At 37.8% G+C, this 24,491-nt stretch overlaps 1 protein-coding gene across 1 annotated transcript in view; it reads right to left on the bottom strand.

The window, feature by feature from the left end:
* Positions 1 to 24,491, bottom strand: part of Adgrl4 (adhesion G protein-coupled receptor L4) — a 99,975-nt gene that overhangs the window by 34,757 nt on the left and 40,727 nt on the right. Inside the window, exons 3-8 of the mRNA XM_034499407.2 lie at positions 8,274 to 8,423; positions 5,339 to 5,488; positions 4,900 to 4,970; positions 3,286 to 3,465; positions 2,991 to 3,171; positions 1,645 to 1,761 (exon numbers count right to left, since the gene is read on the bottom strand). Coding sequence (XP_034355298.1) covers positions 1,645 to 1,761; positions 2,991 to 3,171; positions 3,286 to 3,465; positions 4,900 to 4,970; positions 5,339 to 5,488; positions 8,274 to 8,423 — 849 coding nt within the window. The remainder of the gene's footprint in view (positions 1 to 1,644; positions 1,762 to 2,990; positions 3,172 to 3,285; positions 3,466 to 4,899; positions 4,971 to 5,338; positions 5,489 to 8,273; positions 8,424 to 24,491) is intronic.

The following is a 24,491-nucleotide window of genomic DNA, read 5'->3' as shown; positions in this document are numbered from 1 at the left end:
GAGAATGCTAAAGGTTCTTCTTAGTAAAGCATTCGCTAGTGGTCTGTTTGGTATCTGACTTTTACCCCAATTTCACAAGTATTTAAAAAAAAAGTGTGTAGAATTCCTTAACAGATGCCTATTATATTTTTATTGTAAAACCACGCTTCAGAGTGTTGAATCTTGTTTTGTTATCCCATCCTGTCTGTATCATAGTTCTAAATTCAGCTTACAAAACAATGTAAAAGCCCACCTGTGTCTCTTGACCCCCTCTGCATTCCTTCCAATAGCACTGTGTGTCTTTTCTAGTGAATTTCACAAGTGAAATCACGTGCAGAGTGCAGGCATCACTGGGAGGTGAGATCAGTTTGTATATTTGCTCATTCTTTTATGATTCAACCTTGAGGAAAAGCCATTCTCTCCCCCTGCCTTATTGAGATCTGACATTATTCCCTTCAACTGTCCATTTATGTACGCCATCATTAAACATAACAAAGCTACCATACAATCAGTCAGCATCTCTCTGAGATTTTAATTCCGTGACAATTTCATCATTTGTCAACATAATAGGTATTTTCAATGTGTTTTCCATGACTTCTAAACACTATTCAAATTGTCTTTGAAATTTCAACAGTTTAACAGGTTCCGTGGATATGTTCATAAATATTATATGTATGCTTCATTGATTACAGTATGGTTTAGCAGCCTAAGAGCTAAGGGTTCAGTGGCAAGGCATCATGGTTATTTTTCATTTGTTTTGTAACTAGATGTTTCTCACTTTGACCAGAAAAATAAATAACAGTGAGGATAACAAATAGAGAGAAAAAAAATCCCAAGCAACAGAAAACAAAATGAACTGAAACAAAGCAAAGAAAATATCACAAGTCTAGCTTGCAGGATGGTCATTAAAAATAAAGTCGATCTGTTCAGAAAGTGGTTTTTATATGTATTTACTGTATGGTTTTCATCTATATTTATGATCACCACACAGCCTGAGGAAAGGTTCCAATGCGTGTTTACCCTCAGTAATATATTCTTAACTATGTGAGAACAACTACAACAGAAGAGACGCTATGATAGGGAGAAGTTTTCTGTGCACATTGCTCCAAGACGAGATGAATGGTAATGTAAATTAAAATAGTAGTAACTTTCTTGACCCCGGTTAGGTGACAAGTAAAAGCTTGTTGAGTTGATTTCTTTGTTAACTTCTTCCTTCCAAGTATTGCTCTAAACTATTTGCTGATAAACATAGAGAGAACTCCATTAACTTTGTACCTTAGTTCCATTATCTACCAAATGAGATTGTTAAATTAGATAATCAGTAAATTGCTTGCTACCAGCATTTTCTGTCTTATTTTTTAAAACCTTGCATGACTTAAGAGTTTACTATACAAAAACTAAGGAATGGGGGATGCAAAGAAAAGTCTGAACATATCCCTATCTGCAATCTCGAATTTGGTTTCATAATGAAAACTCAGGATATTATTGGTTAAAATTAGCCTCAGGTAGTGCTGTCAGAATGAAATCTCAAGTATAAACGTGGATAATATGTATATGAACCTAAACATTTCTACAGGAAGTTACTTGTATATCTGTGACATAGCCAAGTGCATATTAAGTGCTTATTTGAAGCCCACAACCATGCATAAGATGTTCAAGTCTTACCAGTTGAGTCAGATGCAGGTTTTCTCTTTGGGAATATTTTTATGTAGCCTCCGTCCACATTCATATGGGGATGAGCGTGCTTCATATGAATTGAATCAAAAACGAAAACCTTGAGAGCTGAAATAGACCGTGAACATAAGAAATATTCTAAAATTAGTTTAACCAATGTAGGTTTTAAATGGAGAGACAATTGCATTGGATACAGTTTCTTTTCAGTTTTGTGCAATATGGTGCATAGTCCCCCAAAGCATAGAAACCTCTGATTCATTTTTCTTTTGACTATTGCATTCATTGTCTAATCATTACTGAGTTCAAATAAAAATGAAAATCTCCGAACATGCAAGAGCATCCACACACAATTCCTAAAGCAGTGCGGCCTACAATGTCTTATAGGGCTGGCTCACCTGCAGCCTATAGGCTGTATTCATCCGGAAAAGTTAGGAGTATGGCATTACACAAAATAGTAACTTAGTTAAAACCTTCAACAGGGTTTTTTTGAGACCAGTTTTTGCAACTGAATTGTTTGTTTCTCAGTGTGAACTTTGTAGATGACAATATCTTGCCTCAATGTCAAAAGGTTGGAAATACCTGTTACACTATCTGCAATGTAAATATAACCTACTGTTGAAAGACTGAAAGAATTAGATTTTTGAGTAATAATTCATTTGGGGGGTATATTAGCATGTCCTTTATGTAGAAACATAGACGCATAGTGTGCCTACATATTAACCTCATCATTTTTATTCTTAATTTAAGTAAGTGATGAATACCAATGAGATGATCAATCATTCTGTCAATATAATACTGTCTAGCAGGCTATCAAGCAGACATGCAATATAGACACATGCAATGATTTCTTAATAGATCACTTTGCTTCTTCAGAACCATTTATAACCATCATCAATGTTAACCCTAAGTGTAGTATTCTTTTCAGAAAACTACACAAAGTATAAAATTGTACTTCATTATCACAATGGCCTCATGTTATTGCAACACAAAGCATCTCCAAAGAGAAATTTAAATATACTATATCCATAGTCTCTGATGTAAATATTGTAGGTTAAGATGAGGAAACTACTGAGTGAGTGTGAGAAGGAAGCAGGAAGCGATACCTTCTGCCAATATTCATGATAAACAGTTTAGCAATATGAAAAGGGAGGCAATAAAGATGGGGGAACCTTTCTATTAGCATGGTTCTTCATTCATATTGATCTGGTCATATGAACCAACATTCATTTCTGCATCGAGAAACCCATGTGCAATTTAACATTCCAAGAACTGCTTCTTACTGTCTGGCTTGGTAAACACTGTTGCTCTGAAGCAGACCTTTTACTTCCATGCCTTACCCAAGTCAGTAGAATTCATATCAAATTGAGTATTCTGGATGTTCTGAGAGATCCGTAAGGTGACGAGCTCAGCAGTGTGCATCAGTTTTGTGAGATGAAGCCTTCTATGATTTGTAGGTAGTTGGTCCCACATTTTATGTGTATTCTTTTCAACAAAATTATTGATAGTTTTTCCAAATTCCTATTTAAGGAGAAAACACACATCTTTAAAAATATTATTATATCACACTGAACAGAAATGCAGAAAACAATTTAAATACCAACTCCACTGTGAATTAAAGATCAACAAACTCACAGTAAGAGTTGAATTGAAAAGGGCATCCTTGGATGAAGTGGTGTTGTTCATGTAGCCTAGTACTGAGGATGACTCTGTTAGTATCTCTATGTATGTGACGATATCCATCAGAGAGAGCTCAGCCTTAGAATTTTTGTAGATTTCTTGGAGTAAAGTGGTTTGTTCTTTTATGGGTCCAATCTGAGAAAACAATGAGTACAGACATGGAGAATCAGATTTCTGCTGGAGGATTTTACATATAAGATTTAAGAGGTTGGGAACTTGGCTCAGTGAGGCAAACATTTGATATCTAAGTTTGAGGACCAACCTTCTGATATCTAGACTCTGTGTAAAAATATTGTGTGTGGCAACCCACCTGTAATCCCAGGGCTGTGCAAATGGAGACACATGATCTCTGGGTAAGCTGTCTATCTAGGAGAGAGAGGGAGGGAGAAGAAGGGGAGGAAGAAGAGGGAGAGGTAGGAGAGAGAGAAGGAGAAGAAGAGGGAGAGGAGAGGGAGATGGGGAAGGGGGAGGAAGAGGGAGCCTGTCTCAGTAACTAAGGTGAAAAGTGATTGAGAAAGTTACTCAGCATTACTGTTAGGTCTCCAAATGCAGCCACATATGTGAACACACACATACATGGATACAAAGCAGCCACATATGTGAACACATACATACATGTATACACAGCAGACACATATGTGAAGACACACATACATGTGTACAGAGCAGACACATGTAAACACACACATCCATGTACACACAGCAGCCACAAGACCACATGCATTAAAACCCAGAACGAGACATATATCCAATCTGCACAGAGGTTGATTTTCTTCTCTTATCTGAACAACATATGATCAGGTTAAACTGACATCATGGCATGTAGCAATGAAAACAGAATTTATTTAGAAATAATTCCCAAGTAACTGGGAAAGCTTTGAGTATACTTCAGAAACAAGCCGAGCTTACTTGAGGGGATAATCTGAAAAAAATAAATTTGAAAATAACCTCCTTATTGCAGCATATATCCTAGCCAGTAAACTCATTTCAATATTTAAATTTATTAATTCTTATAAGTTTTGATATCAAAAGTAAGAAATTATGCCTTAATAACCTGAGCCTGATGGTGCTACCCCACAGCTTTCCTTAGCTTGTGATGAAATGAAAGTGACTTTGCTGTGAGTTTGCTCCTCATGGTGTGATCCTCATCTTAGTCGCACAACAACAAGTTATGAACGTCCTTCTTTATCTGCTCTTTGAAGTGTTCACTTTGAAGTACAAAATCTAGTTGCATTAAACTACGTCTCCTTGGAATGTGGTACTGGATCTGAGCCCATGTGTGTTTTTACCATTTTATTCAACAACTTCCTTTCATGTTGAAAATAATTTTCCAACACACCCAATAATAAAAAAAATCGCATAAATTAAACAGGATAAAGTCTCCTACACTGCTCTGGAAGTTTCAAATTAATTCTATCTGCAACGTCAGTCATACTTGCGTGGCTGTGTGCAAACTGTTTCAATGCTACACGATGTTCAACTGCTGATGTTTTCCGGGAGAACTTTGGTAGCACTTCTGAGATCAAAATGCCAAAATAAAATACATTTCAACCTAAAGTGTCTACTTACTCTTTTTAAAGTTTTATTAATGTTTGCGACAATGCAGGCATGTTCCAAGTGGCAATTTGAATTCACGCTTTCTGTAGAAAAAGAAAACACATCCCACAGTGAGCCTACGAACCACTTTTTTTCCCCCTGAGCTGATCGTGTTGATCGGAATGATTTTGTTCATTTAAACATTAAAAATGCATCCTTTAGCATTTGAGAATCCATGTGAGTTCCAGAATATACAATGTATCACAGAAAATGGAAGAAAGTAGTTTAAGGAAGAATGAATGTGAGACACATTAAACATGGCGCTTCTGTTTCCACGAAGCGAAAGAATACCTTTCTTAATTTAGTTTTTCAATCTTAGTCCTGGCATAGATGCTGGAACTGTAGCTCATTGATACTTCACAAACGTGCCATAAATATTTTATGTAGTTTAAGATTGAAGGCTATAAGTTACCTTGGCAGTAAGAGCCATCATTAGGTGTGAACTGTGAACTCCCCATGGAGGTGTGATAACCTTCCCTGCAGAAGCAGCTGAACCCTCCGTTCACGTTCTCACACACAGCATGCTCGCCACAAATGGAAGACTCGCTGCACTCGTCTATATCTGCAAATGTTTCAGAAGCAGTTTCTTACATTAGTGTTCTTTTACTCGTTTGCCTCCTCAAAACATGTGGATAGTGATTTCACACCAAGAAACAAGATACAAGAAAGCAGGGGGAAATCCCATCATTTGGGAAAGGAGAGAACAAACCTGGCTGCATGCATTTCTCAACTCTAATTTGGCCAATCCATTTTGACAGAGTATTGAAAATGTTATTCATGGACCTCACCCTCAAATTGTTTTCTGAGTAGCATGATTCATCAGCAAAGTCAGTAAATCTATTTCCATCATCTAAGATGTAACAGTTGGTTCTAATTTAATAAAAACTCATTTTTCAAAGTGCACTTAAAATTATTTGCCTGCTAGTCTTAGGCTGAACTGATGATAACTCAGTTTAAAGGAATCTGGAGGATAAAGATGGGCCCACTTTCTCTTTGAAGCTTCATTTCTGGGTGTGATTTAACTGAAAACTAAGGTCCAGCACATTATGTGATTCAGCTCTCTTAAGATTTATCACGATTGATTACTTTTGTTCATATTACATTTGGACCATGATTCTAATATGCAATCATCATAGTTGAGTATGGATGAAGTAATAAATTGCACAGAATTAAGTCAGAACTTCTCAGTAGCTATATATTGACACTGTAATAAAGGTGCTGGGGTTTTAGGCTCACATCATTCATATTCTTAATTTAAAATTTTACACACTGCAGTGAAATGTGCCTTAAAGTTATAAATACAATATAAATATGCTGCCAGGCTGGAGAATGATTCCAAGGAACTTAATAGTTCAGATCATTACCTTAAATTAATGCTTAGATGTGTGTGTGTGTGTGTGTGTGTGTGTGTGTGTGTGTTGAGCCCAGTTCTGTCATCTTAGAATCAGTTTCTATTAGATTAATGAATGGACCTGCAATTTTAATTTACAATTTGATTATTAAAATAACAAAATGGCATGGTACCATTTACCAGTATAAGAAGGAAGGGAGCTATTAAAGTGTAATTTAAAATGTCATAAGGCTGTTGTCTGAAATTCAGCTGTTTCCAGTTTTTCATTTAAAAACTATAAGGAAGGCACAGGAAAACATGGAACTCAAAACACAGAAAAGAAACTCAGTACAGAGCCTCGTGCTCAGCTCTGGAAGATCTTTACATTAGCTAGAGAACTGCTGGGACTAAATTATAAGGAACATCACCAGGGTGAAAGGCTAGGAAGCCTCTCTGCTGCTGATGTCTACACACCTATGGTGTGTGTGATCTAGAGACGGAAGTGCACAGCCTCTAGAACGACTCCCTCCTCATTTATCTTTACTTGTATGTTCAGAAACGATCATCCTGCACAGATTAGTCCTATACTGACTAATAATGGGAAAAGCTACAGAGTATTGACTGTTGGATCGAAGGAACCACCTATCCACACATTCCAAGCTGCACAGAAGGAAGAAAGAACGAGGCAAGAGTGAAGCAAAAGTCAACCAGGTGGGGAAAGTGAGGCTCAAGACAAAAAGTCTTTTACTCTTGTGTTGAAACAAGCTTCTCACAATACTGATCTGGAGTTTACTCTGAAGCCCTTGAACTCACGACTGTCTTTTGGCCAGAGCCTTTCAAGTTCAGTGATTGCAGGTATGTGATCATGAATGTCACCGAAGAGCCCCCTCTCCCACTGCTGCTTTAGAAGTACATGTTGCACTCAGATGGGAAAGCAACCCAATTAAAACTATGTGACGACCCATTAAATGTCACGAATGGTAAAAATTATTCCATGGGTGGGGAGCTAATACATTCTTTCTGTATCCGTATTTTGTCATCTTAGAGGTGTCTATTCTGTAAGAAATTGATTTCCTTAAATGCTCAACACTATCATGAACATTATGTAAAACCAACCTGCAAGCAATGTAAGGACATTCATTCCTCTGCAAACTCAACTCTCTCCAGCCTGCGGCACTGTGGTTTGCAAACACACTTGGTGATTTTGCCTTAAGATCACATCTTCCTATGTCTCCTCTATACTGGCTTGGGTTTCTTTCTTTCTTTCTTTCTTTCTTTCTTTCTTTCTTTCTTTCTTTCTTTCTTTCTTTCTTTCTTTCTTTAGAAATATTTATTCTTAGAAAAATTTACAGATTTTTTTACTTTGATCATATCCATTCCACTTCATTTCTCACCAAGACCCTCCTTATATTTTTCCCCTTACCACTCAGTCTCTCCTCTCTCTCCCTCTACCTTTCTTTCCACACATTTTAGCCTATGTGTTCAGTTGGTGCTGCTCTACCTGTCTAGGTGTGGGCCAGCCCATTGAGAGTGAAGGAACCTAACAGGGGTCATACTCCTAAGGAAAAGTCACTCCTCACCTCCAGCAGCCGTCAACTACTGATAGCTCCTCAGACAGGGGATAGGCCTGTAGACACTCTGTGACCCATGGTGGAATTTTAAACTACCTTAATTTTGTGGTGATCTTGTGTAGAAAACCATAGGTGCTGAGTTTGTATATGCAACAGCTATGTCATATCCAGAGGACATTATGCAGCACCACAGCTTATTCTTTGATGATGTCATACATGCTCATCGCACATCCCGATTCCTCAGTCACCCATCTGATCCTACCGCCTGCCCTCTCCCCACACCCATCCCCCTTCACTATCCATTTTGTCATTTTCTTCCTGATTTCCTTTTGTGATCTTTTCTTTTTTAACCTTGGCTTGTTTATCACTGGGAGTATGTCTCATTGATACTCCACAGACGTGTCATAAATATTTTATGTAGTTTAAGATTGAAGGCTATAAGTTACCTTGGCAGTAAGAGCCATCATTAGGTGTGAACTGTGACCTCCCCGTGGAGGTGTGATAACCTTCCCTGCAGAAGCAGCTGAACCCTCCGTTCACGTTCTCACACACAGCATGCTCGCCGCAGACGGAAGACTCGCTGCACTCGTCTATATCTGCAAATGTTTCAGAAGCAGTTTCTTACATTAGTGTTCTTTTACTCGTTTGCCTCCTCAAAACAACATAACAATACACGTGCTTTGCAATTTCACACCAACAAATACAAGAAAGTGTGGAGCTGTCCCTGGAGCTCATTGAGAAACAGTTCCCCAGTCAGGACACACCTGAGGACAATGGCTGGTCTTCCCTTATTAGCTTTCAACTGACAGCAGCTTCCCAAGGGAGGGCTGGACCCCAGGAGCCTTCCCTCTATTCACAATTGCCTGTCAATGAGTCTGGTCTTGTGAAGACCCTAAGCAGGAAACCAAGCTTCTGTGAGCTCATGAGTGCCATGACCACTGGGGTCCTTGTCTATTTGATGGTCTCACACTGCTGTTCTCTCAGATGGCTGCCATCCCCGTCACCAAATAGGGTACGTCAGCTCCTGAATCTATAAAATGGCAACATAATGTTCTAGTAATGATATCAAAGGTTGTAGTAGTGCCCTGGGTTACTAGCATTCAAGATTAAGTTCATACAAACTTGTCATATTTAGCATCGAGAGTTTATGAAATAATGTCAAATATCCTCTGAAACGAATTCTTTTAAAACTTAACTCTGATTCATATATTTACTTGTACATTTTAATAAAAGGTAGACATGAGTCTATTCTGCACTGCTCATATGTATATGTTGAGGACTGGTTACTTGGTGAGAGCTCATTCCTGAAGAAAACTTGATTATCTCCTTTCAGTGGCCATTGGATGTGTGGCTTTTCATTTTTCCTCATCTACCTTGGTGTCTCAACTGGTGTTGTCATTATGTATGTCTTGTTCTGGCTCTCATACTGTTGAGATTTTGTGTCTCTGTAATGTGTAGAGGACATTTGCTAGTAGCTGACATCCTGTTCTTATGGCTCTGACAATCACACTCACACAATTGTTATATACATATAATATACAACATACATATAAATTCAATCACATAGGTATTATTATTGTTACACATATATGACAAGAAATGAACTAAAACTAAATTTGGGTGAGAGTTAGGGTGGGGACTTGTTAAGAGTTACAAAGGGACAAGTGATATTAATGCAATCAATGTTCATACATGGAGTTCACAAAACCAAAAAAAAAAAAAAAGAAAAGAAAATATAATGGAGTTGAATATGATAAAAAATAAATTGCATACATTCAGAAAAATGTCATAATGAAGCCTTATTATTGTTTGTACTTGGTATATATTAGTAAAAGTGTAAATGTCCTTTAAAAAGTGTCAGAAGTGTGTGTTACTGATTTTGATATTGTTGCTCTGTGCTCTCCAGGGGGAAGTGCTCGAGATAACACAGTAATGGTAAGTTCTGGTCCATGTAGAATGTCTGAGTAGGTAGAAGAACTACTGTCCTCAGGACCTCACTCTGTGTCTGTCTTCTACCTAAGATGGTTTAGAAAAGTCCCGTCTTAGAATGGGCTGAAGCAGCCATGGATAAAATAAATATGGTTTTCATCTTGCAGCGAGATTCATGCTAACTTTGCCTGCCATCTCTTATGAAGCCCAAATTGTCTGGCTGCCTGGCTACCTTGCTGCTTGGGGTGTTACGACTGCCCAGGGGAGGCAGAACTCAGTCTATGATAGGGGTCTCTAGGTGTTGTTCTTTGAAGAATCAGAACAGATAAATCCGAGGACTCTCTAGTCTGGCAGGAACAAAAGGTTCCTTGGGTCTCTGGCCTGGCTGCATCGGCCAAAGTGTTACAGCTCTCTGAAGGGAAGCTCCCTGAAAGGCAGGCAGCCAGGTTCTCTCCTTCTCCCTGCAGTGCCAGTGCCAGCCGCAACAGTGGCTGCAGTGAACAGCAGTAAGCAGCTGAGAACCACAGCTAGAACCTCTAGACAAGTGGCCAGTAGCAGAGGCACAAGCCTGGCCCGCTGGGAAGATTCAAGATCCAACAATGAATGTGTCAGGAGAGAAAACTCTTTCCCAGAGTGTTACAGCTCAGTAAAACAGTCACTCTTAGACGATTCTTGGTGAAATAACTTGTGCACATTACTCCATCCTCATGGGGGATTTATAAATGTTTTGCCAGTAGGGTGGGATCCAGGGGTAGATGCTTCCCATTGGCTCAGTCTGAGCCATTAAGCATGCTCTATTTGCATGGGGAAGAACTTCAGGTATTGTTCCTACATGACAGATTGTCATGGTGCTCTTAGTTAGGTGTCGTGATTACGTGTTCTAGAACCAGTAGAGTTAAGTAGGGAGCTGGCCTCACCCACGCCTGCCATTCTCAATTCTGAGATTCCCCTGAGTTTGGCTTTGCCTTACCATTTCTGTCTGGTGGCACAGTCCACTTGCCCCATAGGAAACAGCTTGAACCTAATACATCAACATTGTTTCCACTTTTCTAGAGTTACAAGAACGGCAGTGGCTACATTCGTATCCTAACCCTCTTACACTGTATCTGTAACACAGAGCTGTGTATCACAATAATGAGGGAATGCATGTGCAGGTAGTAGTTGCACCAAGGCTACACCTGATACTTCACTGTAGAACTAGAAAACCAAATCAGTAATTCTGGTCCTGTTTGCCGAGCTCCTTGTTGCAGGAGCCCTGAGTGTATGTTTGCTCAAGGATGTAGAGGAATGAATCCTAGGATATCATGTCTTTCTAATTGACCAAGTTGTCTAAGAGGTAAAGAATGCTGGCCTCCATTCTAATGAAAGCTAAATCTCAGCTAAGTCTGGCTAAGACTGATTGCAAAGTTTTAATGACTGGCCCCATTTTCTTGCTACTAACAGCCCTTGATTTCGTACTAAAAATTCAATATTTCTCAAAAGGAAGCACAAACCTTCACAATCTCAGGTTATTTACGAATTCTAATTTAAAAGGACATGCCGTTTTCCATATCTATGACTGGTAAACCCAACAGCATTTTTGCGATAATCTTCTTTCAAAGTCTGATTTTTACAATGAGTTTGATCATAGGTAGTTGACAATAATTGTTAGGGATGCAGTTTTCTAATGTTGTTTACAGAAGGTAGAAGGCAAAATGTTTGATTATGAGAAATTACTTACAAAGATGGGATTCAGTTTTAGCATTTTCAACTGCAAGAGAACAAAAACTCCTACAGTTACACGGAAAATTCAAGTAGAAAATAAAAACACATGTGTAGCAAGGGTGACTGCAGAGAGAGGGTAAAGGAGAAATGATAATATCTGCTCTGTAGCCTCTAGTCACTTTGACTTCTGGGTGCTTAAGTCTCCCCACCTGGCCATGCTGGTTTTCAACTGGTCTTGGGAGCTGAGTACCCGACATCCTATTTTACTGTGATTCCAAAGGGATGAATATAACGCATCGTGCTCTCACCCACACCTGCCTGCAACGATTACTTTATGTGTGAGGAACTGCACTTAAATACACACTAAAGTTAAAGACATCTTCTTGGCTCACTTCTTGCTCTGAATAGGAAACTTCATTTTCTTTTAATTGATTATTTAAGGACTATAATTGCTACATATGTCACATTTAAGATTTAGCTGACTTGCCCATCGGAAGCACAAGTGAGGATAATACTAAGAGGGAATAGATGTATGGCTCTGTGTGAACCCCGAGGATTATCAAAGAGAACAATGAAAATTACCACAGAACCTGAGAGAATAAACAGACTTGCACAGTAGCTTCTCAGACAAGCATAATCCTTACAGACAGCAAAACTGTGAGAAATAACATTTTTCCAGAGAATGAGTTTTTCACTGAATAATCCATCATACGAAACAGGTGAAAAAATAGGGTTCAGGACTGAGGATTGGGTTTTGATACAGTTACTGTGTTTGCAAACTACTTAAAAGAGCTACAAGGGAGTTAGCTAAGGCTTAGGGCCATTCTGTCCCATTCTGTAGCAGAAATGAAGATTGGAAGAAAGAGTTGTAAATTACAATAATTACTTCTCTTACAATGTTGAAGATCTTACTGCTTGTTTGTTTGTGTGCGTCTGTTTTCTCTGTTTGTGAAATAGAGTCTCCTTTGAATTGAAAAATATTAAAATTAAACCTGATCTGATGTGACAATGGAGGTTTTGTGGAGACTGAAGGATCTAGAAAACCGAGAATACAATTAAAATTGTCTTTAATCACAGTATTACCTGTCAGGCTCCCCCAATAACCAGAGTAGCTCTACTAATGTTTCCTGAGGTACATAATCAGTCATTCACTCCTCACAGTAGAACGTGTTATATGGGATTCTAAGAAGATTGGCAACTGGAATATAAGACAGAGAAATTGAGTTGGCTTTTGAGAAGAATAGCATTGTTGTAGAGCCTTCACACTCTGGCAGAGGTTTATCCTCCACATAGTAGGGCGGGATAAGCTTCAAATGTTGCACCCAGTTAAGTTTCAGGTGGGAAATTTGCTTTTAGGACTAAGATTGTGACTGCACTTCTCTCTTTATCTGAAATGCCTTCGTGTAGAAGAACCTTTCACTGTGTCTGAGCATAATAAGCGAAATCTTTGCTGGCTTACATCTATCTAATTTTTATCTATTATTATGCAAATATATACATTCCCAGAAAGCAGCAATATGTCCATCTCTGCACCCACCTAATAGAATTAAGACATGCATGCACACATGTACACACATACACAGGCAAATACACACCCATGTGCACTTATACGTGCACACACAGACACGCACACACATGCACGCGATACACAGACACACATGCACATGTGAGAACATGCCTACATACAACATAAGTTAAACTACTTCATGAAAATTAACTGAGGGTATCCCATAAATTGCACTCAAAGCGTCTAAATTATGTTAAAGAAAAATATTTCTCCCATGTTGGGTTTGAGTCAATCATTTAGTTACTGAAATATTTATGGAGTCTTCCAGGTCCCAAATGTGAATGCCTATATTGGGAAATCAGTAAAAATTAATCAAAAAGTCAGGATCTGTGCCCTCCTGTCAGAGTTCACATTCTGAAGTTAACTTCCCACACAAGCAGATAATTGAGTTTTTATTAAAATAAAAGTTTTCATTTATATCTCTAAATTTGAATCCTGTCACTGAATTTAGGGGGAAGTTTATATTAAACTATAAAATAAATTGTGGTTTCAGATCAGTTATTGGTGATATAGAAAATGATGAGGCTAGGATCCCATGTGGGCTACCGCTACAAAAATAATATGCACAGGGAAAGGGTTGTCTAGATCTGAAGGACCAGATCTGAGCAATTTAGCCACATTATATTGCCTAAATGAGTGGTTTCTAAAGACAGTTAACACAGCAATGTGCTATTTCATTCCAACACACCTTTATTAATATTGCACAACATATTAACACAAAAAAGTTGATACTAAGTTTTGTATTGTTCTTTAAGCACAGTTTTGACACTTGACCGCATAGCTTTCTTATCAAGAACTAGGAAATTAAACATATTTGCTATGTCTGAGTCTCACAAACTGGATGTATCATATAGGCAAACTCCCTGGAGTTCCTACTCAAATCTCATTCAATAAAACATCATTTACCTAAAAGTAACCTCCAGATAGTGGATAGGTAAATTATTTTTAGAAGTAATATATAAATATGAATTATTTAAATACCCTTAAACTTCGCAGTGTCTAGCTTTATAATAATTAACCTTCAAAGACAAATTTCCTTTAGATGGGTAGACTGTAGACAAACGAAAGCTGTTTCTTGAGCTTGTAGTTGGCTTGGTGGTTAAGGGAGCGTACTGTCTTGAAGAGGGTCTCAGATCTGTCCCTAGAACTCATGTTAGACTGCTCACAGTCATCTGTTTCTCTAGTTCCGGAGGGATCTGACACTATGGATACTTGCACTCACATACTCACATGTGCATATATCCACATGCAGGTAAACATACATACCCAAAATACACATATCTGCATATATCTGCATATATATAACATGAATGCGTATTTAAAACATGTTTGTTTTGTTTTATAATACTCCCATCAACTTGCAGTAACCCTAAGTTGAATTTACCCCTACATTAATTCATCATATTTATATATAATCATTCATACTGATATTCCTTAAAATTTTTTATAATACAGCTAAGTTGTAGATTTTAGAATTTAAAAGCTATTAACAGGGAGAAGTACTTAGTATTCGCTCAGTGATACACATTGATCCATCTGTAACATGATGAATTGAGTATGACAAGCTTAAAGGCACACATGGTTCCCAACAGAAGTATCTATGACTGTTGGGGAAAATGAGACAAACACCTTAATTACCAGATTATCTGCTGTTTAGGGTCTTTAATAAACAGTGACATTACTAAGCTACAATGCAGACAGAGGATATGGCTTCCTTAGTTCCAAGGATATCAGGATTTATGTTATTTGCAGAGATTTCAAAGAGAAAGTAAGCTGGACCAGATATTACACTGTAATTATGGGATTGGAGAAAGAAAAGTCATCTTGACAGTACCCTTAACCAAGGAAAAGAGTTTTCATAAATATCTGGTAGCAAAAACTAAGAAAAATCATATGAGGTGGCACCAAGACTTGACAAATACTTGTTAAGCACTTGGAACTAGGTCAAAGATGGCCTTGAACACATCCTATGGAGTAGAAAGTTACGACTGAATTTGAGTACACAAGCATGTAGAACCTATCCAGAGCTGCTTGAGGATGATACCAAAGCAGAGTAAAGGAAGAGGCACATTACACCTCAGAACTATTTCAAACTTGAAGTCACTGACCTACCCCATCCCCAGTACATGTAGGTGGGGTCAAAGTAGAATGAATATGACTCGAACATTGTGTGTGATGATGTGTAGTGCAGATTTTTACTTTTTACTCATGGTGACATAACATTTAGGATATCAGTGTGTTTTAGAGATTATCTGGACACTTCAGTTGGCTGTGGAGGAAACAGCAGAAATGACTTCCTTTTTATTAACTTGCAGAGAAGTAGGAGAAGTAAAGGAGTGGCTCTTTTACAGAGCGAGAGAGCAGACTTACCTTACAATGGAAAGGTTGAGGTGTTCTGATGAATCGAGTCTATTCAGATAGACAGGGATGTCGCCAATTGGATAGTAACCACACAGCTATAATTTACAGGTCTCCGGGGGAGAGCTGAAGCCTTTCTTGTTTCCTTCTGAAGCTGTCAGATTCCAGAAGAGGGGGAACCCCACTGTTCCCTTTGTACTTATCTCTGCAAGGACCCTCCTTCTCTCCGTCTGTCTCCTAAGTTCCAGTGGATGCAGCTGTGGGGTATACTGCGTGCATTATGACTTTGTTGGTGCTTGGAGACTATTCTCTTTTTAATCAACTAAGTGCAAAGGCCCAGAAGACTGGCTAAGATGTGAAGGGAGAATACAAGGAACCCTCCATCTGTTTTGTTTTATTCAACAGTAACTGCAAAGATCATTGGGATTTTACCTGGTTCAGTCCAGTTTATCAATAACCACAGGAGCAAAAGCCAGATGACTGTGTCTGAAATATCCTTTCCTGCTGTATCTTGGGCACTATATTCCTGTTGTTATTGGTTAGTCAATCATTTATTTGTCATTGGGTTATAACATTGACAAGATTTATATCAGTAATTCAAATGCTGGAAATTAACATGTGTTTCATGTCCTGTTTCTTGACTGGGACATTTTAATTATTCAATTGTGGTGAGAAAATGTTTGCTGCCGTCATCTCCCTGTTTTCCTAGAAAAGTCCACTAGAATAGATACAATGAGACCTGCATAGAAGCAGAATCAGGTGGACACAGTGTTTATGTCTGACTTCAAAGATAGTGGTTTTGCATTGTTGAGAAATAATAATAAATAAAACATAAATAATGTTTCTAAATAAGGCACAAGTAACAAGCATCTAAATCTCTAAGTCCAAGGGTCTCAAGAATCTTACTGATGGCAGATTTGGGGCTACAAACCACAGACTACAATGGATCCATTGGTAATAAAACTGAATTTTACTGCTTTTATAGGTCACAGATACTCTGAAATACTAAGCTTTATTTTGTATTCTATTTTCAAATGTAATCACCAAAGATAAGGAAAAAGACTTTAAAATTGAGATACTGTTGACTAGGCTCAAAATCGATTGTAACAACTTGAAAGGCACAGAATTTGAATGATAGCTTTCCTCTTGGACCCATCTTACCCCTGGTCATGACTGCTAGTACTCCTCTGTAAACTGGAACACTAAAATGACCATAACCATTATGTGATTCTGCATGAAACAGGCCCTGTGTGTCAAGGTCGGAGCAATGCAAAAGGCATTATTATCTGTCCCCTTTAACTTCATGTAGCTGCTCTTTTCATGCTCCCCACCCCACCCCCTGTCCCAGGCCCCGAGTGGTACTGGAAAATTCCTTACAATGTAGAAAACTTAGAACTTAGAAACTTAAGAGCTTGGGACTTAGTAACAATGTCATCGCTCAGCTACCTCAGTGTGTACAGTCCATGGACTGCATACTTTTGGTGAGCATCAAGCTACACAGATGGGTACAGAGGTAAGAGAGGAGGACATGTCAGCCGAGGGGGAAGAAAAAGGAACTGCAGGGAAGACAGAAGACTTCAATCAGTTAGTGAAGAGTCGAGTCACCTGTACTGTGTCCTCACTGTGTGCACATTACAACTGATGTCCTCACTGTGTGCACATTACAACTGATGTCCTTACTATGTGTACATTACAACTGATGTCCTTACTGTGTGCCCATTACAACTGATGCCCTCACTGTGTGCACATTACAACTGATGTCCTCACTGTGTGCACATTACAACTGATGTCCTCACTGTGTGCACATTACAACTGATGTCCTCACTGTGTGCACATTACAACTGATGTCCTCACTGTGTGCACATTACAACTGATGTCCTCACTGTGTGCACATTACAACTGATGTCCTCACTGTGTGCACATTACAACTGATGTCCTCACTGTGTGTACATTACAACTGATGTCCTCACTGTGTGCACATTACAACTGATGTCCTCACTGTGTGCACATTACAACTGATGTCCTCACTGTGTGCACATTACAACTGATGTCCTTACTATGTGTACATTACAACTGATGTCCTCACTGTGTGCCCATTACAACTGATGTCCTCACTGTGTGCACGTTAAACTGATGTCAAGATCCTGCTTTATGCACGGCAGGGTAAGGAAAGGAATAATATAAACATATTTTTCTCCCACCTGGGGATGTCTTTGACCTCTCACTATTTCAGGGAAGGAAATAATTCAATACAATGCATATATAATCCAATCATCTATGCATACACACTTCCACCTGCAAGATAGTTGATTGACAAGACACATGGGACCATAATCCAATATTGAAAGCAATGCCTTCCTCCTCCTCACTGCTGACACGAAGCATTAGTGTAGACTAACATCTCCTTGACCATGGGTTTCCAGAAGTCCAATTTACTAAAGGGAAAGTCAAAAGCATCCAGTGAAAAAAGTTACAAATTGCAAGGTAAACAAAGCAGATTTATATGAGAATAAAATGTGCTAGATGTTTGTGTTTTTGAGTTTCTATAATGTGATTTTTAAACTGTTCAAAACAGCAACTATTATTCCAAGATATTTTTGAAAAGAAAAATGTGCCTTTGACAATGGATCTGCTTTTGAATGGTCTGCAGAAGCCGGGGGGTGGGGGAGGTGAAGACAAATAATGCGTGTACAAAACCTTCTCCGAGGCTGTTTTTGCAATTACTTTTTTTTTTTTAAAGGAAAATGTAGCACTTAAGAACATACTCCCATTTACTGCTACTATCATTTTTGTCTTCTCTTTGTCAGAACTATTAATGCACACATATTATAAAAACAAGCACACTGAATACAAGTAGAAGAGGGGAGTGGAAGGGAAAACAGTTCTATTTTTCTACACACTAGAAACCATTTCTCTTGCTCATTGGATGCAAGGATAGAATGACATTCTGACACATTTCTTTTAGATTATCAATCAATGATTCTGAAATGTTTTCATTCCCTCAAACCCATCAGCTATAATAGTAAAGATGAGTAATATTCTCATAATCTCCCTGGGACTCAAATGATGGTTATGAAGTCGCTTCTGTGAAACTCATTTTATTGACTTTTGTTTCTAATCATTGAAGTGATACATATGCAATGGAGGAATCAAATCATCAATAGAAAGGTCTTACAAGCTCTCAATGTGAAACCTTGATGCTTTACAAAGGACCGCTGCAGAGGAGCATCAGAGTCTGCAGTGTGGAGAGAGGGAGTCGTCTGTGTAAGTTACTGAGATAAACTGATTCTCTATCATCCCCCAAATCATCTAAAAACATTCCATCTTGCTGAAAGACACTTACAAAGATACAGGGTGCACACAGCAAACGAAATATGAAGTTTGTGAGGAAATATTAAAGAGAGCAATGTGAGGAATTTCAAATCATTTTAGAGACAGACCCTCACATAAAGGCTAGACAGTGTGGTACAAGTCATAGGTAACAAACCCTACATGTGAATCTTACAGAGATAATGTCCATGTGATTATAAACAGAAAATTCGGCTATATCTCCTTATCTTACAGAGTAGATAAGCAGATATAGCTGATGCCCTTGCTGGACACCTGAAACTGTAGTAAGTACTCTCTATGCTGTGCTTTGTTTTCTATGTATGCTACAATGAGAAAACTTAACCTAAAGATTAGAAATAGTGAGATGTGAACAAAAAAAAATCACAGTAATAAAAGAAGGCAGTTACAACAATATTCTGCAGTAGAAGCTATGGAGATACTGTCTCTGTCAGAATATTTTATTATTCAATAGTTCTTGGCAACTTTACAATAAAAATATTTTATGAACATATATGATTATGTTTTCTTCCTAAACCTGTAATTTTTCTCCTTTCCACTTAAAGAATGCACTCTGTAGCTTTTCCTCAAGTATCTCGCATTGCTATTTTGTGTTTTGGAACTCACTATGAAGTAAAATAAGTGATTCTTGAACACAAGATCTAAGATGCCCCTCTATCATTGACTGAGATTGCTACTGCATGATGGATAGAGGACATACTGTACAGAAATGCTGTATTTGGAGATAATGCCCGTCTGAAGGGAGATGATGAGACAGTTCATCAAATAACCCAGGCTCCTGCTCAGTTTGGACCTTGCAAGTTACATATCTGTCAAGTTTTCCATTTACTGTCTCCATGCAATTGTTAACCACTGTTAACTGTAATCACAGAAAGAGACACTGCTCCCCAAGGAAAAATAGAACTTCTTACAGGTGCTAATTAGTATGTTAATGAAAGCCATACAGAGATGGCGGTGTACTAAATACTCTGGACACAATAGAATCTGTGGACTAATTTTACATTGGTCACTGGTCAGGTCAGGGTGGACCACAATGAAAACATACACACACACACACACACACACACACACACTATATATATATATATATATATATATATATATATATATATATATATATATTGGAATATTAACATAGATATGTTGTTCTTTGTGTGTGTGTGTGCGTGTTTGTGTGTATATGTATTCTGTAGAACAGCATATCCCATCCTAAAATCCAAATCTGTTTGTTAGTTTTATGAATGTAGATCTATTGAATAAAACATTTTAAAGAATATTGGCTGACTTTAGATGTAGTTTAATAGGTGAAACATTCTGAAAACGAGAGATGCACACTATTGCTAATTAATTGATGATTTCTTGATTGATTGAAGGGATCACTCACATCTTTCTGAAATGACACCTAGTGACATTATTTTTTATGCAGACTTTTTCATCTATATGTGAATGTAGCATTTGTTTTTGTAAAATCACCTTGTATCATGATTTTTTAAAACCATGACGTTTTTTAAAGAAGACTTAGTATTTTAGTAGAAGCCATGATATCTTAACTATCTCCATGATATGTGTTGTGAATAATATTTAATAATTTGAAATTATCATCCAACCACCAGAAAAATAAAGCATTTAGTTTTCTGATAATTATAAGACTTTGAAACATATCATAAGTACATAAAAATATCATGGTTTGTGAACAGTACTTATAGGCTTGACCACTTAACAAAATTATCAAAATTATCCGCTGCCTTAGACCATGAAGACAGCAAGGCAAACTGGGTGTTAGATAGGGTATAAAGAAACCAGACATATTATTTTAATCATTATCTTTAATCTTGGCTGCCTTGAATAATGTTTCATATTTTTCATAGTCCTATAATGACTAACTGCTTATATATACTACTTTAATCTCTGCAAAATTTATATGTAGAAGTTTACTTCCATTCTCATTTCTTTTCTAGAATTAAGCATGACAAGTTGTAATATATTATATTCCTCTTCAAATATGGTGGCTATTGTGCCTTGTTCTTGTTCTCCTGACAAGCCACGGTTTTACCAGCCTTCTCTGTGTCCACTCTGATGACATCTCTATTTCTTTCTTATCCTGTCTTCTCCAAACAAACAGGAAAGTATCTGTTTCTTTTTTTCTATTTTTATTGGATATTTTATTTATTTACAATACAGATGTCATCTTCTTTCTCCATTTCCCCTCCCTAGAACTCCCTATCCAATCCCCTCTCCTCCTCTTTGCTTTTATACCATTTTGATTACACGCATGTATTAAGGTCAATTCTAGGTTGTGGGTCTAGCAATACAGTAGATGCAAATAGTCAAGGAACAAGCAATACAATAAACACAAGTAGTCTAAGAAAAAGCAAGGCATTAAATCCAATTATGTACACACTCCCATGATCACTGTTTCTAAGGGCTTACCGGAATGACCAAAGTATCTGAGCCTACTTCTCTGTCCTAGACCAAGGTCATTTTCATGTATCTGTTTCTTTAGCTACTTTCCACAGATACCTAAGCATCCTTGGAATGGTAGTGCAATGTCATTCATTTGTTTTCTAACTATACAGAAGTAGGTAGAAAAGTATCTGTGTTCAAAGAAAATAATATAGAAATTAGAATTCAATGATTCTTTTCCATCTGTGTCAGCAGTTGAAATATTAGATTAACTTATGCCTACAAGAAATTCCACCCAACAATGATCTCCCCATCCATAAAATGAAGCAATAACAACAGTGACACTATATTTAAATTCTGTGGCTGCATACAATTAATAAAATACTAAACCCTGGTTAGTATAAAATGAAGTTGCCAATCTGCTTTAGAATAATGGCCAAGGAAGTTTAGAAAGTTATATGTGATCTGTTACTATAAAATCTCTTTTTGTTTTACTGTTGAAAGTTGAAAAATGTTTAGTAAATTTATTCTGTTCAGAACTGAGATTATCAAGGGAAAAGGCCATAAAATATCTGTTTGTCAGAAATGTGTACATGGCAGCCATGTCACAGATAGATACACGGCAATATCTAGTATGATGAGAGAACCATAGTTTTGAGTTTTCTTTCTTGGATATCTGAGTATTTCAGGTGTCTAATATCAACAAACTTTTTTATGTCAGTGTGAGTTCCGTTAGAAGTATCAGTCCATCAAAGGTTTCACCACAGGGCAGACAGGGGCCGTGCTGCTCAGCAAGCCCCCACACTTTATCTCCCCTTTATCTCAAACAGGCTTTATTGACTTTGTTACTTGACACTGACAGCACCGAATCTTGAAAGAATCTGAGGAGAAATACTGAGATGTAAGCATTGTCAAGCTAGGCTACAATCAAGACTGTCATTCTCTGCCTTTGGAATCTCTATAGACAGAATTAGAATTAGCTCGTTAGATTTGTCTATTTTAAAACTACCCTTGGAATATGTCAATGAGTTTCGCATCTTGCATTTCTTATCTGTATGCTAGCAAGGTGAAGTACAACATTTGGTTGTATTTTAAGACATGTACACTTTATCCTCAAAGTGTGCCACAAAATATTCTTTTATTCTTTGTCTGGCTGGTCTCAAAGTATCAGTCTTATGCAGTTTTATATTATTTTTCTTAGAATTAGATAAAAATAATTTTTTACATAAAACAAGCTCCAAGAAGAAATTAGACCATGTAAAGGAGCCCTGCTTCGCTTTCAAGACTGTGCACATTTCTTCCATTTTAGGAGACTTCATTGATTTTGAAATTGTTACTTTTCAAACAAGGCTTTAGTAATTTATAGCTATTTAAATAGAGAGCGGTCCTGAGTGTGGACAAATTTCAGGTTTCCAGGCCTGAAAATAATTGCCTCAAGGGTCAGATGGAAATTGTTTTCCTCCAACAGTTTTGCAGCCTGAAACACTGGCGAGGGAGACCCAGCTGCATGGAGATGATTCAACTAATACCTCAGACCCTGGGAAAAGGCATGAGGCCTTATTTTCTGGACCAGTGATCTGACCCAACATGGGGTGGTAAAACTGATCCGATACCTTGAGATATAAATGCTTAAGAGCAAAGGAGACTGACTCAGAAACACCGTACGACTCCGAAAGGATTGTCGAGGATCTGAGTGCTTATGATAGAACCGTGAAATGTACATTTTTTTTTTTATCACAGTCCAGTGCGCTTCTACTTCAGAGTGTGAGGATACTGCATGTTTTAATGTTCAACAACAGCATTTTATTACAATCTGCCGGTCGTAAAGGTATCTTATTCTCATGCCACATGTTATTTTGGAAAAGCTGCACGGGGGGGTCTTAGTTGTTCTTCATTTATAATGGCAAAGCAAGGCAATACAAGGACATGGGAAGCAGTCTGTGGGTCTGTGTTCTTAAGATGTTTTTATGTTTATTTTTCCCCTAGCACTAGTGTTAGAGATGTCATTTCAAAACCTAATAAAATCCGTCCACTTAAGCTCTCTCTTCTTACAGCTCTTCATCAATCAAGGCAAAACTGTGCTCTGTCATGAAGTAATTGCAAGTTGGCAAGCTAAAAAGGGCATCTTCATGTCCCCGTCTCCTTATCTTTATGCAGGACAAGGATGACAGCCAATTTATTAGTTGAGATACTGTTAAACTCATCAAGTACAATAGTGTTTTCCCGTTTTGTGGTGTTTTCTATTATGGAATCAAGGTCCTTCCTTTGAAATGCTTCCTAAGAGATGGCTGCAACAGTGTTAGCTACGCATATTGATTCTTTGGGCACTGACTTACTGCAAATGAGTGTTTCTGGGGTTCTGGTTAAAGTGCCTACAGTAGGGATCATAGAGAAATGCTATGTGGTCAGAAAGTAGCTTGCTGACTGTCCTGATGTCTGTGAGTTGGGATCAACCTCTGTTCTTGTTTCTTACAACCTGCTGTTTTTTTTTCCTGTATTTTCCCCCAAGTCCTTCAGCTCCATGTTGTGTCTGGCTTTTTAAGTCCCCTACAGCGTTGATGCTGCATCTTTAAGTTTCTGAAGAGTTTCTTTCAGCATTAAGTGATGTAGAGATAAGTAGATACGGAAAACAAAACAAAAAATGTGGAACTAAAATATTTGCAGCACCTACTTATCTAAACACTCATGAGGCAAAGCAGGCAGATCCTTGCGGGACCAAGGAGATCTTGGTCAACATAGGGAGTTTCAGGCAAGCCAGGGTTACATAGCAAGACCCTGTTAGAACAAAGACAAACAAATAGATTAAATAAAAATTGATCTCTAAAAATAAGAAAGTAAATCATAAAATAGAAACCTACTTGATGCTTATGGTTATCAAATCCAGATTTCTAGTTTGTTACATATGTTCATTTTCATTGTTTTAAATGCAAAGACTAAAATGTTATATAGCTTAAAATTTTGTTAAAGAAGATTGTCCTTAATATGACCCTATAAAACTATTGTGTATATATAATATTATACAATGACAACAGAAATTTGACTAATCATTCAATGTTACCTATGCTGGAACAAGAAGTGTTTGGAGCATTGCCTCCTTGTGCAGGCTTATGGATCCCAGGCGAAACTTAAAGGCTAACAGAAAAGTAAATATTAGAGAGCAACATGTTAACAGTTGAGTTGCTCTGGTGTCCATGTTACACCAGAACCATTAAGTGTTAAAACAGTAAAGGACCACTGCTTACATCACAAATAAACATCTTGGTAGCAAGCAACACAAATGGTTACAAAAAGCAAATGTGAGTAGAGTCTTCTTTTAAATAGAGTTTCCTAAATATCCAGTTTGCAGCAGCCAGGG

Source organism: Arvicanthis niloticus, chromosome 4, assembly GCF_011762505.2.
Source record: "Arvicanthis niloticus isolate mArvNil1 chromosome 4, mArvNil1.pat.X, whole genome shotgun sequence".
Taxonomy (NCBI): Eukaryota; Metazoa; Chordata; class Mammalia; order Rodentia; family Muridae; genus Arvicanthis; species Arvicanthis niloticus.
Note: the sequence above shows the minus strand (reverse complement) of the source record. Positions and strands in the feature narration are given on the sequence as shown.